The 15,378-nt window shown below is 33.1% G+C and overlaps 1 protein-coding gene across 1 annotated transcript in view; it reads right to left on the bottom strand.

Moving 5' to 3' along the window:
- LOC127155223 (leucine-rich repeat-containing G-protein coupled receptor 6) overlaps nt 1-15,378 on the bottom strand; it is a 106,436-nt gene that overhangs the window by 46,949 nt on the left and 44,109 nt on the right. Inside the window, exon 2 of the mRNA XM_051097316.1 lies at nt 11,505-11,576. Within this exon, the coding sequence (XP_050953273.1) occupies nt 11,505-11,576 (72 nt within the window). The remainder of the gene's footprint in view (nt 1-11,504; nt 11,577-15,378) is intronic.

Here is a 15,378-nt window from a genome sequence, read left to right as displayed (position 1 = left end):
TATCTGTCTGTCTGTCTGTCTGTCTGTCTGTCTGTCTGTCTTTGTCTGTATTTGTATATCTATCTATCTATCTATCTATCTATCTATCTATCTATCTATCTATCTATGTATGTATCTATCTATCTATCTGTCTATCTATCTGTCTGTCTGTCTGTCTGTCTTTGTCTGTATTTGTATATCTGTCTGTCAGTCTGTCTATCTATCTATCTATCTATCTATCTATCTATCTATCTATCTATCTATCTATCTATCTATCTATCTATCTGTCTGTCCGTCCGTCCGTCCGTCCGTCCGTCCGTCCGTCCGTCCGTCCGTCCGTCCGTCCGTCCGTCCGTCCGTCCGTCCGTCTGTCTTTGTCTGTATTTGTATATCTATCTATCTGTCTGTCTGTCTGTCTATCTATCTATCTATCTATCTATCTATCTATCTATCTATCTATCTATCTATCTATCTATCTATCTATCTATCTATCTATCTGTCTATCTATCTGTCTGTCTGTCTATCTGTCTTTGTCTATCTATCTATTTATCTGTCTGTCTGTCTTTGTATATGTGTCTGTCTGTTTGTTTGTCTGTATTTGTCTATCTATCTGTCTGTCTGTGTGTTTTGTCTCTATTAGTATATCTGTCTGCCTTCTATTTTTCTATCCATCTGTCTGTCTGTGTCTCTATCTGTCTATCTATCTATCTATCTATCTATCTATCTATCTATCTATCTATCTATCTATCTATCTATCTATCTATCTGTCTGTCTGTCTTTGTATATCTGTCTGTCTGTTTGTTTGTCTGTATTTGTCTATCTGTCTGATTGTATGTCTGTCTTTGTTTGTCTGTCTTTGTCTGTTTGTCTGTCTTTATCTATCTATCTATCTATCTATCTATCTATCTATCTATCTATCTATCTATCTATCTATCTATCTATCTATCCGTCTGTCTGTCTGTCTATCTATCTATCTATTTTTCTATCTATCTGTCTATCTGTCTGTCTGTCTATATATCTGTCTGTCTGTCTTTGTATATCTGTCTGTCTGTTTGTTTGTCTGTATTTGTCTATCTGTCTGATTGTATGTCTGTCTTTGTTTGTCTGTCTTTGTCTGTTTGTCTGTCTTTATCTATCTATCTATCTATCTATCTATCTATCTATCTATCTATCTATCTATCTATCTATCTATCTATCTGTCTATCTATCTATCCGTCTGTCTGTCTGTCTATCTATCTATCTATTTTTCTATCTATCTGTCTATCTGTCTGTCTGTCTATATATCTGTCTGTCTGTATTTTTGCTTGTCTTTCTGTTTTTCTGTCTCTGTTTTTTTGTCTTTTTTATGTATTCTGTATTCTGTTACTCTGTCTGTCTATCTCTCTCTGTTTTTATTCATCTCTGTCTATCTGTCTGTGCCCATGTATTAGTGTTTTCATTCATGGTTCATTGTTATTCTGTCCTTAAAAGGGTCAAAACGCCATTAAAGTCCTCTCCATGGCAGTCACGTCCTCACTGGAAGCAACACAAAGCAACAAGTATGTCTCATAAAATGTTACGACATGAAAGTGGACAGTAGAGACCAACAAAACCTTTTGCACTCCTCCAAGGCTGAAGTCTGCCAGAGACATGAGCTCTATATTTTGTTTTTTTGGCTTCTTGTCATAAAATCAGAGATGGGGACCAAAGCAGGGTTGAGTCTGTTGAGGGGGTTACATTAAAACTGCAGCTGGTCTTTTTCCTCATATGATACCTTTCAAGGCTTTCATCTCCAAATTTGGCCCCAGAGAACAGAGGAGAGGTAGAGAGAAAGAGCAGTATTCATCACGTTTTCGTTGATTTGCACAAGCATCTGCAATGAAAACATCAGATGCTGAGGCTTAGTTGGGTACACGGTCAGAGTGGGCCGGCGAGAGAGGGGCTTAAGGGTCATCACGGCCTGGTGCGCTCCAGCCTTGTTTCATAATGCAAGTCCTATGCTGGATTAGGCTCTGAGGGTCGCACGTCACAAGGGTGCTGCTCAAAGCCAGGTGTTCAGTTATAAGACGAACTGCTTTTTTGTTCTTCGCTCAAGGGTAAAAAGAAGTACCTGAGCAGCGGTTTAGAGTTTGCAGACATCTTAATGCTGCATGTGCTGCTGAGAGACACATTTAGATGAAAATATATGCTGCACGCTTTCCTCTCAAAATAAACACCACAAAGACAACAGTGGTGAGAAAACAGCAGTTAAGAAAGCGTCGGATCATAGCGAAACATAAAATATCAATATCAACCTCGTTTCCAATTAAAATTTTAACTTCAATTTCAGCTTTCCAGACTGTTTTTACTCTCAAACCTGGACTGACTGAACAGAAGAAAAAAAAACGCAAAAGATTTCCATATAAAAAAAAAGGTGGAGCTGCAAAGCCACACCTACCTATTACATCATCGTCACGGAACAATAATAGTTCAAAGGTGTTTAGCATCTGGAGCAAACTATTCCAGGAAACTTTAGTCGAAATGAACTCCAAACAAACTTTGTTTTGGCTTGATTTTGATGACGTCACACCAGTTTCGCTTGAAGTATACTGGGGCCTTTAGACTACCAGTCAAAGTCCGAACAAAAATCTTGTTGATTTTTAAGACTTGTGCTAAAGCCACCAGCAAATATGCAATTCCTAATAGTATCTCCAGTTAACCTTCACTCGAGAGTACGTGAGAGCTTCCCACTCGCTACAAATCGCAATTAGTAAAGCAAACACCAGCCGTATTTCCAGTCAGCCGTAATGCCGTCAGAGCTGCTGATTAATGGCCATCACATGAGGGATTAACCGTTTTCAAATGGGGCAACAATGCACCCATTAAACCCCATCAGCAGTGACGGGGCCTGTCCTGTGAGATGGAGGTACCTTTAGCCCTCTAATGGCTCAGCATCAGCTTGCAATAATAAAGAAACAGAGCAATCTGGCCGCGGTTTGTTTGGTTGATGACGAAGGAGCCATGAACTGTGATTTCAGCTGAGAGCCATTAGGGAAACAGAACGAAAGGTGGGAGAGGGGAGTTGGCCGTGGCCTTGTGTCTCACACAGGATGAGGAAGATTGCAAGACTTAAGAAAACAGGAGGATGGGTGTGAGACAGGAATTCCAGGTCTTTAGCATCGGAGTGCTCCCTTCTCAAAGGTGCTGATAGGTCACTTACTGCTCAAGCCTGGGAAAAAAGAAGCTTGCGCTTGAGTGCCACCAGCCTATGAAGTTTAGCTGGTCTTTCTTCCAACTGGTTATGCTGGTCTGTTTTGTTGGTTTTAGAGGGGTTTTGGACACTTGTCAGCTATTCGGACTGAGAAGCCGGCTAAACGACTTGCTAGACCGTGCTGGGACGCCAGCTAAACCACTTTAGTCAGCAGTATTTTTGTATTTTTTAGGTTTATGAAATAAGTACAAGGTATTTCTTTAATCTAGGTTACACCTAAAAAAAAGATACTAAAGGCCTGGAATTCATGTCTCTCACCAATCCTTCTCTTAAGCCTTCTGAACTTTGTGCATTTTTATGTAAACTTGATACAAAAATGATACATACCTAAAGTTTTCTTTGGTCTTGTTTGAAACTTGTCTGGAAAAGTAAGTGCACTTAATTGTACTGAATGTGCACTTGTAGAGTACATCAAATCTTAAAAGTATACTTAAAAAAAACTACTTGTTCTGTTTCTTAACACATTTAAGTAACTAATTTTGCACTTTGTAATAATTAAAAGTTTTACTTTAAAGTACAGTTTAAATCACTGTTTTAATGATATTTTGTGGTGTTTTGAAAAGTATACATATTTTGATGTGTACACTGTAAAAAATAAAAAACAATTTGTTGAGTCAGCTTAAAATAATTTGTTAGCCTGCTGCCTTAAGTTCAGTCAACTAAAATAAGTTTAGTCAACTTGAAATATTAAGTTGTAGTAAGTAACAACTTAGATATTTGTAAGTAACCCAGCTGCCTTAAAATTTTAAGTTGATTCAACTCAAATATCTAAGTTGTCACTTAGTATAATTTAACATTTCAAGTTGAATAAACTTTTGACTGAACTTAAAAATTTTTTGAGTTGACTGAACTTAAAATTTTAAGGCAGCCAGGTTACAAATTATTTTAAGTTGACTCAACAAATTGTTTTTTACAGTGTAGACTAACATGGATCTATGGAAAGTGCTTGATTATATAATGAGATTACAGTCTAAATTGCAACTTTACAAATGTGTAATTACAAATATATTTAAATAAAACCCTAGTGGAAAATAAATACAAATACATTTACATATTATATACTTAATAAAAAATACCCTGCAATTGTACTTTTAGTATGCTAAACTGGTATATTTAAAGTCTGCTAAATTGGAATAGCTAATTTTGTACTTAATGCACTTTAATTGTGCAGAAGTAGTGCTGAAGTCCAACTAAAGATATTCTTATGTATGTCTGATTGTTCTAAAATGGAACTATTGCAAGTATACTTTAGGTACACTTTAAAGATTTTGCGTTTAAAGACGAAATTAATCAAAGATCATACAATCCTCATCAATACTGACATTAAAACATATTTTTAGGCTTAATATTAAGAAATGTGCATTGTGCGCAAGTGGTACTCCAAAAAAAGTTTTTAAATTTATATGTCAGCAAGTCTTGAGCCATATGTTGTTAGACTTTAACTATATATTTAGTATAAAATAAATGCATTTTAAATCCATTACTTTTACTAGGGAATATATACATTTTTGTACAGAAATGAGATATATGTAGTTTCATTCAGCAGTACAGCAGGACATTCAGCAGTACACTTAAACTACATTAGTGTTAATTTTGTTAACGAAAACTATGACACAAAATGTTCGCTGGCAAGCTTTAAGATCTAAGGTAAACAAACAATAACTGTGACAATATCAACATGCAATATCGTTGACGATAAAAGATGAGACTAAAATGTATTTTAAAAATAAAAATGCTACCAAAATCTTTTTATTTTTGTTGAAAAAAGGGAACAAAATAGTATTGTGTCAACTGCTGTACACATCTCTACTACGCAAGTTTTTATATGTGCGGTTGCCAGACATCAAGAATTCTAATTGTGTTTTGCTTATTTTTTGCAATCTGGCAACCATGCACTCTGTATTTATGTAATAAATAGCCTATAATAAACCAGTACAGTAGATGAGGTAAAATAAATCATATGTATGAGTCAACATTCTATTGATTTGTGCTTATTGGTGAAAGTGCAATTTAGTAAAACTAAATTTTGCAAATGACAGCATAATCATAATAATTATAATAAAAAAAAAAAAAAAAAAAAAAAAAAAAAAAATAAATATATATATATATATATATATATATATATATATATATATATATATATATATATATATATATATATATATATATATATAATGTTGTTAATATTATTATTATTATTATTACATATTTTTAAATCTGTTTAACCATTATATAGCATGATTAAAATGTGACCAAGATTTCACTAACTAAAACTAGCCTAAAATGCTCAGACATTTAGTCAACTAAAACTTGACCAAGCAAAAACAGGACAAGGTTGACTAAATCTGACCCTGGACCACAAAACCCAAATTTTTTTGGAATTGAGATGAATAAATAAGCTTTTCATTGATGTATGGTTTGTTAGTATAGCACAATATTTGGCTGAGATACAACTATTTTAAAATCTGTACTCTGAGGGTACAAAAAAATCTAAATATGGAGAAAATCGCCTTTACAGTTGTCCAAATGAAGTTCTTAGCAATGCATTTTACTAATCAAAAATTAAGTTTTGATATATTTACAGTAGTAAATGTACAAAATATCTTCATGGAACATGATATTTGCTTAACATCCTAATGATTTTTGGCATAAAAGAAAAATGGATACTTTTGACCCATACAATGTATTTTTGGCTATTGCTACAAATATACCCGTGCTACTTAAGACTGGTTATGTGATCCAGGGTCACAAATTAAAATGTCAAACTAAAAATGACATTTGACAAAGGACTATGACTAATTTAAAAGACTAAGAAAAAGATAAATATACATATAAACGTCCTACTTAGTGTCAATAAGCACTGTAAAGCTCAGATTTTTGCATTTAATAAAAATGTAAACTATTATACATCTTAATTTAATTGCAATTAACAAACAATTACATGTGCAAAAATATTACATTTTGCCCAAAGTTTAAATGCAGCACAACATATTTCAGGGAAAAAAGTCAATCCCAGATTGCATTGCAACGGCCTAAAAGTAACCATTTGAGATACTGGACAGACATATTTCACTCGTTACTGGAAAATACTGAAGAAAATGATGAAATAATTTTACTGTTTATATATATTTATGAAGTTTTACCTAAAATATTCAGTTGGATTTAACTGAGTGTGTGTTGAGTGGCGTGCAGAGCAAAGCTGTTGAAATCATTTCCATTTAGTTTAGATTTGCTACATTATATAAGCAACACAAAACATTGGACGAGAGTTATCGTGTGAGCTCATCTGCTCTGAAGAAGGTGAGGTAGAGCCGAAGTCAAAAGGTGGGGTTTAGGAAGTGGAAGGACATACTCGGCTCAGATTGCATTTCATCTGTCCCAGAGGCGCACAACAAGACTTCCTCTTCCCCCTTCCACACTCACAGATGACCTTGGAGTTGATAGGCCAGCAGCCAGAATCTGACAGGCGCAGGTCATGGGAGTAGTTTAAGTAATGCTGAGGGACTTCGGTGGGTTATAGTGTTACAAAAGTGAACAAGTAGATATTGATGGCCCAGCCTCAATCCTGATTGAAGTAGACACGCAGCGCATAACTCAAACACAGGATGTGGAGGGATAGCGTTTGGGTCGGGTCAAGTACGCCTCTCTGGACAATAAACATAAAGACTTGTCTGTGTTTTCTCATCATGTGCGCTTTATCGCATCTGATCGTTCAAATTAATCATTGGAGTTTGGTAGGCAGCTACGGAGACTAAAAGAAAAAGCGAAAACTCCCAAAGAGCCCGCCAACGTCGTCCCCGGGGCAAAGAACTTTACAGATGATCCTCAAAATTGTAATTTAGACTCGTGAAATTACTCTGCGCAAACTGCGGTGCCTAAGGGTGTAAATGAGTACCAGAAAGGGTGAAAACACACAAATTCATCATTTCCAGCAGCACTTCAAAGAGAGCCAAGCATGAAATTTATCTCCCACTAATATCACTGTAATGTGTTTTCAGTCAAACTGTCTCGAGGAGTTTCTTGCTGTTCATAATGCAGTTATTGAATAAAAACAAAGAAGCCCATTGTATTCCTTAACAATAACTAGAGTCAGAATTAAAATGATGTGATTTTAAAGAGGTGTACAATGTTAGTACGGTTCCAGGATATAAGCCAAGCAGCGCTTGAGGCGTTAAAATCATATTTTAATATGAGACAAATGTTTTTCTCACACTGTTGCATCAACACGTTAGATATTGATATTTGTTATTACGTATTATGTGTGGTGATGTGTGCATTTATATAATTTCTTAATTAAAGTTAATGAAGCAGTGCAAAGAGTTTACAAAAGTACAAGGAAGTTTTACTCATGATCTTAATTGTGAAATATTATGCTCTTCTCTCTAATTATGAGTTAGGTATATTCTAGGTCTGTGCCAAAACAATTGTATATTAATAATATGTGATCATATATAAATAATATGATAATATGTTGCATCAATATTTTAAATGTTTCAATTTATTTTTAAATTGAATTGTATTTCTTTAAATATATTTCAATAATTTATATGATTGAATATATGTGTTAAATTATATTAATAAATTCAATTTGTATTTTTTAATTTTTTCTGGAATTTTTTTAATGTCTTAAATAAATTTATGTTTGAAAGCTGAATTAACAAAGAAGTGTTCATTTAGTATCACTGAGGTACCATTATAGTACTATTATAGTTTTTGTTAATATTTTGAATTATATATTATTTTTATAATAATTTCTTGAATATATATTATGTTCAATTCATTAAATAGAAATTTTAGTTAACGTTTTTGTCATTTTTTGTTTTTGTTGTTTTTAAGTACAGTATGTCATTTTATTTATTTTATTTTATTCATATTTTATTTTTTTTTTATTTTAGTAAAACTATTTACGTTTTAGTAAATACATCTAGTAAATACATGCATATTATGAAATAATTTAAAATAGATAAAAATGAAAAATGTTGCCTTGGAAATTAGCAGAAGTAAAATAAATAGATTATATATTTAACATATTTTCTGTTTTCTGTTTATATTTATAATATGTACAAGAACATGCTTTCATGCTTGGTGGTTTGAAAAACAGGTTATTTTTCACAATGTATTTTATTTCAGTTAACATTAATTTTATTTAAAGACTTTTTTCTTTTATTTTCAGTCTTTCAGGAATTTTAAATATACCTCTTTTTGAGTAAAAAAAAAGGTCTAATTTCAGTCAAAATACAATTATTGTATTGATGAGTGCTGTCAAATGATTAATCGCAATTAATCACATCCAAAATAAAAGTTTTGTTTACATAATATATGTGTGTATATTTATTATGTATATATAAGTACACACATGCATGTATATATTTAAGAAAAATCTGTTTATGTAATAAAAATATTTAGATATCGCTAATGTGAATAAAAATATATGCATGCAAATACATGCAAATATATACTGGATGTGTGTGTATATATACATAAATATACACAGTATACACACATGTAAACAAAAACTTATTTTGGATGCGATTAATCGCAATCCTGATGTACTGAGTCAAGATTGTTTTTGTTAGCTGAACAGAAATTTCAGGACATCAGTTTCAGTACAGAACGACTTCAGCTTTGGTATTTTCTTAAACCTTCGATATCTTCCCCCCACATCACCCTGTTGTTTGAAATGTAGCAAAAGCACACCATTCCCAGGGAAGCTTGGACTAATTCAGTGAAGTGGAATGAGGAATTGCCCTTTTGCTTTGACAGCCACACCATAAATATTGACTCCTACAAAAATGCTACATTTCCTGCAGCCCTCCTGCCGTCTGCACGTCCCGCAACACTTTCTGACAGCTTTTGCCGTTCCCAATCCATCCTGTTTGTGTCAGTCAGGTGGCCGAGAGTCCCAGCTGCTGCGCAGACCTGCTGCTGCTGCTGCCGCTGCCGTCGGCACCATGTGTGAGCCGCCACAGCAGCCAGGTGCTTTTCATTTGAACCTTAACGCTCTCCAGAGACTCTCAAAGGGGTTACGCTAGGTCTCACCTGAGCTAATTGGTCCTTCAGGGGGAAAAGTGTGAGCAGACATGCTATATTGCTTTAGCCTTCAACTTCTTTTGATTGATGCCTGACATGTAAAGGTCTAGACAGAGCTACATGCTAGATGTTGGTAAAATATGTTTGATCTTTTTTGTGGCTCTGATGAAGCTGCAGGAAGTGCTGGAGCATCTCTGTACGTCTTTGAGCTTTGAACAAAACATTTCTGTCTGACAGATGAGTGTTGCATGAATCTGTCTGGGGTCCTATGATTTCATGATGTGAAAATGTGGGACGGAATCAGGAATTTGTTCTATAATGTCAAGGCATTTGCCAAATTTTGGATGAATAAATCAAAAGTAGGTCAGTACGCTTAAACTAGGATTGGACTAGTGTCTGTGAATATTAAGCTGCAAAAAGAGTATTTAAATACGAATCCTGCATGTTTTGCATGTCTCTGTGTGAATGAATGGCGCAGGCGCACGGTTTTGTTTACTGCACACATACTGAAGATGGTGACACTTCCAGTGTTTTCGGCCTCTGCCGAAATATACGAGTACATGAACACATAAACAATCTCTAGAACTGCTTTGAGAGTCACTTTATGTGCATTTTATTGTTTCATTTGAGAAAAAACAAAACTAATGTCATGTCAAGTACAAACAGAAACTTAAAGGTCTTCACAGCAACCTGTCAAAATAAACGTTTGATTTAACTTGAAGAAACTGTGACGAGAAATATTACTCGATGTAATAAAAGTACTACCACTACTAAAATTATTATTATTAAAACTATATTTTTAAGGAATATTTATCAGAAAAATGTAAATGCACAACACAGTATTAAAAAAAAAAAACAATCAGTTATTTTATTTTATTTTTTTTATTTGTTATATTATTTTAAGCAAATTATTTATTTAGAGGTGGTTGATTATTGAAAATTTAATGAAACCAGAAAATGGAAACCAGAAAATTAATGGAAAACACAGAATTTGGTAAAAATTAAACTAAATTTGAGAAAAATAAAACTTTCATAGGGCCTTAAAAAAATGTCATTTTTTTTAAAACTTGTAATAAATTGCTAAGTTATGCAAGTTGCATAATTTTAATTAATTAGACATGCTTTTTTTATTAATAAAATTTAATTCAACCATTAAAACTAAAAAAAATGATAATGGAAAACACAGGAATTTGGGGGGTAAAAAACAGAATTTTTTTTTTGCAATTCAGAGATGCGACATGAAAACTAAAAAAATTGCCATTGTCCCCAAAAAATACAAGATTGGTATGATAAAGAACTAATAAAATGGGTAGCTGACATTTCTGAAACTATTTTAATTTTTATTTTTCCCCCAACATTATTTATTTATTTATTTAGCATTCATATTAACTCATTAGTAACTACGTCATACTTCTAATAAATAAATATGATATATACTTCTAATAAATAAATATGATATATACATTCACCCTTAATTGTCTTACTTTCTGGTAAAAAAACAAAATTAATTAATTAATTAATTAATTAATTAATTAATTTGGATGTGTATATATATATATATATATATAATAAAAATATAAAATATATATATAAGATAAAAAAAAAATATCCACACTTTACAATAAGATTCCATTAGTTAATGTTGGTTAATGCATTAACTAACATTAACTAACAATGAGCAACTTGTTTGTTACAGTATTTATTAATCTTTGTTGACAACTATTAATTGTTAGTTTATGTTAGCTCAAGTCTAAGAAATAATATTAGCAGATGCAGCTTTTGGTTTTAATGTATTAGTAAATATCGTTTGTTGATGTATTAGTAAATGATCATTATTTAAGAATAATAAATGCTTTAGATGTATTTTTAGGTCGAATGGGATCTTATTGTGAAGTATTAGCCCAATTTCCCTTTTCATTTTCATCTAGGTAAAAATATAGGTAAAATTTTAAATAAAATTTTAATAAAAACAAATCGAATGCCTTAACTAGCCAAATATACAATGCATGCTAAGGTCATTATCACCAAAGCTGATGATTTCATTTATTTATTTATTCCTGATTTTATAATACACTTCTATCTAGGTCTTGTATAACACATCTGGAATTACGTCAGTCTCCATCTTAACCTTCACTGAACTACTTCACATAAATAACCACTCATCAACTGGATTTTTTGTGTACACCGTTTTGTCACACCATAGAGGTGAATTACGCAGTTGAAGTAGACGGCAGTCCAGGTTGAAATGCCGTTTAAGTGTACTTACAGTTCACTGAGAAAGTGCAGGTTATGGAAAGCGTTGGGTTGAATCTCACTGATGTTGTTCATACTGAGATCCCTAAAAACAAAAAGAGAAATAGAGACGTCAGCGGCAGTGACACGCATTTTCACGTTTTTCTTCAGAAATCTTTTTAATAAACTCATATTGTGCTTAAGAAACATTAGAAATGTTGAATATAGTTGTGATGCTTCATATTTTGGAAGTGGAAACATTGGAAACTGATTTTTTTATTTTTATATTTTTATTTTTTTTTTTTCGTTTTTGATTAATTTCATTCATCTTTGCTAAGTGTTAGTGTTATTTTAGTATAAATGCAAGTATTCTTAAAGAAAAATTACTAATCCCCAACTTTTGAACAGTAACGTATATAATTTGAAATAAAAATACATTGTATAAAAATCAAACAATTCATAATCAAAACAATATGCACAGTTATTAAGACAAGAACAGAATAGGGAAAACATTTTTGTAAATACATAAACAACAGCAGAACTAGGCCAATTATTGCAATCAATATGAATCATTTAATTTGTGAAAATATTTTTTCCTCCCATTTAAAAGTTTATATAGTTTGTATTTTCCGTCTTATATTTAGCATTGTTTTACCCTGCTCATCAGACCAGAACTGTGTGACTCATTTTGGCACGTGACCCAACAGTTGGAAACCACTGATTTGTTTAATTAAGGTCTGCATGTTGCAGAGAAATAAAGTGAGATTTAGTTTATGAGTTTATGCTTGATTACTTTATGAGTTCATTAATTTACCATCATGGCTCCACGGCCACATATTTTACCCTTCTCGTAATAGCTGGAGCTTTTGACAGACACGCTCATGATCGTTGATCAATGCCCTCAGTTTCGACGTTACGATATTCATTAGGCTTTAAGTGCAATCAGGATGAAAAACTGCACAATATTGATTATACTACAGTAATTATGAGTAATCCAACACAGTAGATCTCACGTTTCGAATGAAAATGAATCAGTTGGCTGGCTTCAAAAGCCTTGATTACGACTAGTGAAATCTGGCCTTGTGTTTTGTATTATTATTATCATGGATGCCTCTCTCAATTTCCAGTTCAATTAGTTAATGGACTCCAGAGTTTGTGTGTGATTATGCGCAGTGCCCGAACCCGGCGATAGCAGACGGACCTGATGCTTTTATCGGCCGTGCCAATATTATCTAATCAATAGTGTTGATTATAAAGCCTGCCTGATCTAGACAACACCTTCAGTCAGAGACCTGGACAATCTCTGAAAAGCGAGAGGCTCTGGCTTTGACAGTTTCTTCCGAAGGCAGCCAAGAACCCTCCGAATGAAACATGTGGACTCTCATATCAAAGAAAACCCACACCTGCACATTTTACCATCCATCAGAGAGGAAGAGTGGAGAGGAAAAAAAACACAATAAAAGAGGAAAAAACTTTCCACTCTGAATTATTGTTCAACAGATGTAATTTCCTCTCTGGTTTGTAGCAAACGTGTGTGTAGTTGTGTTCCAGATGTTTTCTGCCTTCAATCTAATCAAGCCATCCTGATCATCTAATATTTTTCTCTTCTAAATTTGACCTTCTTCATCAAAGGACATTTTGGGGTCAGCAATATGTCTTTATTTTCAATCTCATACTTTACCATCAGCCCTATTCTATTCTGAAGTCTAAGTTGATGTATCTGTAAGTTTAACTGCTTAGTATGGTCAAATTAGCTAGGTTAACCCTGCTGGTAGAAATCGTAAACACACCAATATCGGCAGTGGTATCAGAGTATAATTTATATATTCTGTTATAGTATTTATTAAATTATTATCAGGGTTCGTACAAGGTGCTTAAAATGCTTGAAGTACTTGAGTTTGACTTTTTGACATTCGAGGCCTGGAAAACCCTTAAAAAATAGCAGTATTTCTGAAGGGTTTCTTGAAAAGTGCTTGAATTATTGAAAGACAATGTATCACCTATGAAATAAGTGTTTAATTTTGCCAATAAGCACATCTTTTCACGCAGAATTCAAAAAACATCATACCATTTTCATTTCAGAAAACAACTGAGCTAAATAAGCAGGTAGTACTGACAGTGTTGTATAAACATGGCTGAAGATTTGAAAAGAGAAACCGATGAACCATTTATGCTGGATCCGCTCCGATTGATTCAAACTTGTGACTTTAAATCATTTTAAGTGATTCACTAGCAAAAACCAGATTAAATTAAAAGTCATTCATTATCGAATTTCACTTGTAATGATTTTAAAAAGAACGTAGTAATGAGTGAAACAGAGCTTTTTGAAACTCTAAATCAATTAAACCATTCAAATGATTCACTATTTCGAAGCGTTCCAATCGGATCTTTTGTTTCCAATCGGGACTTTAAATCGCCTATCACAAATCATTTGATTTAGATTTGAACTTTGTGTATTGCAAATCATTTGATTCAGTTTGGGGACTCCGGAGCGCGTATTGCAAATCATTTCATTTAGATCTTAACGGGTGTGTATATCATTTAGCAAATTGAATGATTCAAATCAAATGATTCACGATTTGAAGATCCAAATCAAATTCAGATCGGGACTTCAGAGCGTGGATCACAAATTATTTGATTTAGATCGCAACTTCGGAGCGGGTTCATGAACCTTTTGCTTTAGATCGAAACTTCGGAGTGCGGATCACAAATCATTTTATTTAGATCAGAAATTCAGAGCGGATTTGTGAATCTTCTGCTTTAGATTGGAACTTCGTAGCACGGATCGTAATTCATTTGAATAAAAAAAAAAAATAATAATTACAATATTTTTATCTTGCAATTCTGACTTTTGTGAGTAATAAAGTCAGAATTGTGAGATATAAACATACAATTCTGAATTTATAACTCACACAATCACACAATTCTGATAAAGAAAAGTTAGACTTGCCTGTTTATATCTTGCAATTCTGACTTTATTACTCACAGTTGTGAGTTAATATCACAATTCTGTGAAAAAAGTCTGAATTGTGAGATCATTTTTTTTTATTTTATTTTTTATTCAGTGGCGGAAACATGCATTCATAAGTTTTAGTACTTCATTTTAAACTTATTTCAGTTAGTTGACAAGACAAAAGTTTTTATTTAATTCTAATATTTATGTTAATTTATTTCAGCTTTATTTTAAAAACCAAAAACTAGTTTTAGTTTTAGGCAAAAATCCATCAATGCCTGTCTAAATGTAACTGTTGAATCTTAGTAGACCGTGTATTCTACTATATACAGTTATTATTCTTTTTTTCCCCCTTGTCTGCTGACATCTTCGTTTAGCTTGTCACTGGAACAGTACATTATGTACCTGTAAATGGTCCATGTTAATACATTAATTTTATGTCTGACAAACTAGAATAAATTCACATGAGCTTTAGACATACCCAAACAAATATTCAGTAACTACAGTGCTTATTTTCTCATTAGAAATTATTTGTAAGTTGAAGAAAATCAAATGATTGAAATCATTCGCTTCTTTTAGCCGTTCTGTCAGGCGCAATTGTTATTCTTTCCATTAACCGCACACACAAGATCGAGGGATACCGTAGACAGCTATGTTTGTGAAGGCAGCGTTTTTCAGCTTTTGGAAACAGCCTGATGGATCTGAATGGTGTTACTCAACCTACAGGTGTAATAAATTATTCATACCGAGGGCTCCAGAAGTGTAACAGTGCTGCAGTGTTGGTCTAGTGCTAAGATGAATTGGGAATGTGCTAAAGTGTTTTTTCTGCAAAGTCCCTGAACATCTGAACTTGAACATTTTTAGCACGGTTTTCATTTAGGCAATGTCGAGCCGACATTGATGCAACCAAACTGCAACATTACTTCATTTGTTGTCCCTGGAGGTCTGTAACAGC

Source organism: Labeo rohita, chromosome 23, assembly GCF_022985175.1.
Source record: "Labeo rohita strain BAU-BD-2019 chromosome 23, IGBB_LRoh.1.0, whole genome shotgun sequence".
In the NCBI taxonomy this organism is placed as follows: Eukaryota; Metazoa; Chordata; class Actinopteri; order Cypriniformes; family Cyprinidae; genus Labeo; species Labeo rohita.
Note: the sequence above shows the minus strand (reverse complement) of the source record. Positions and strands in the feature narration are given on the sequence as shown.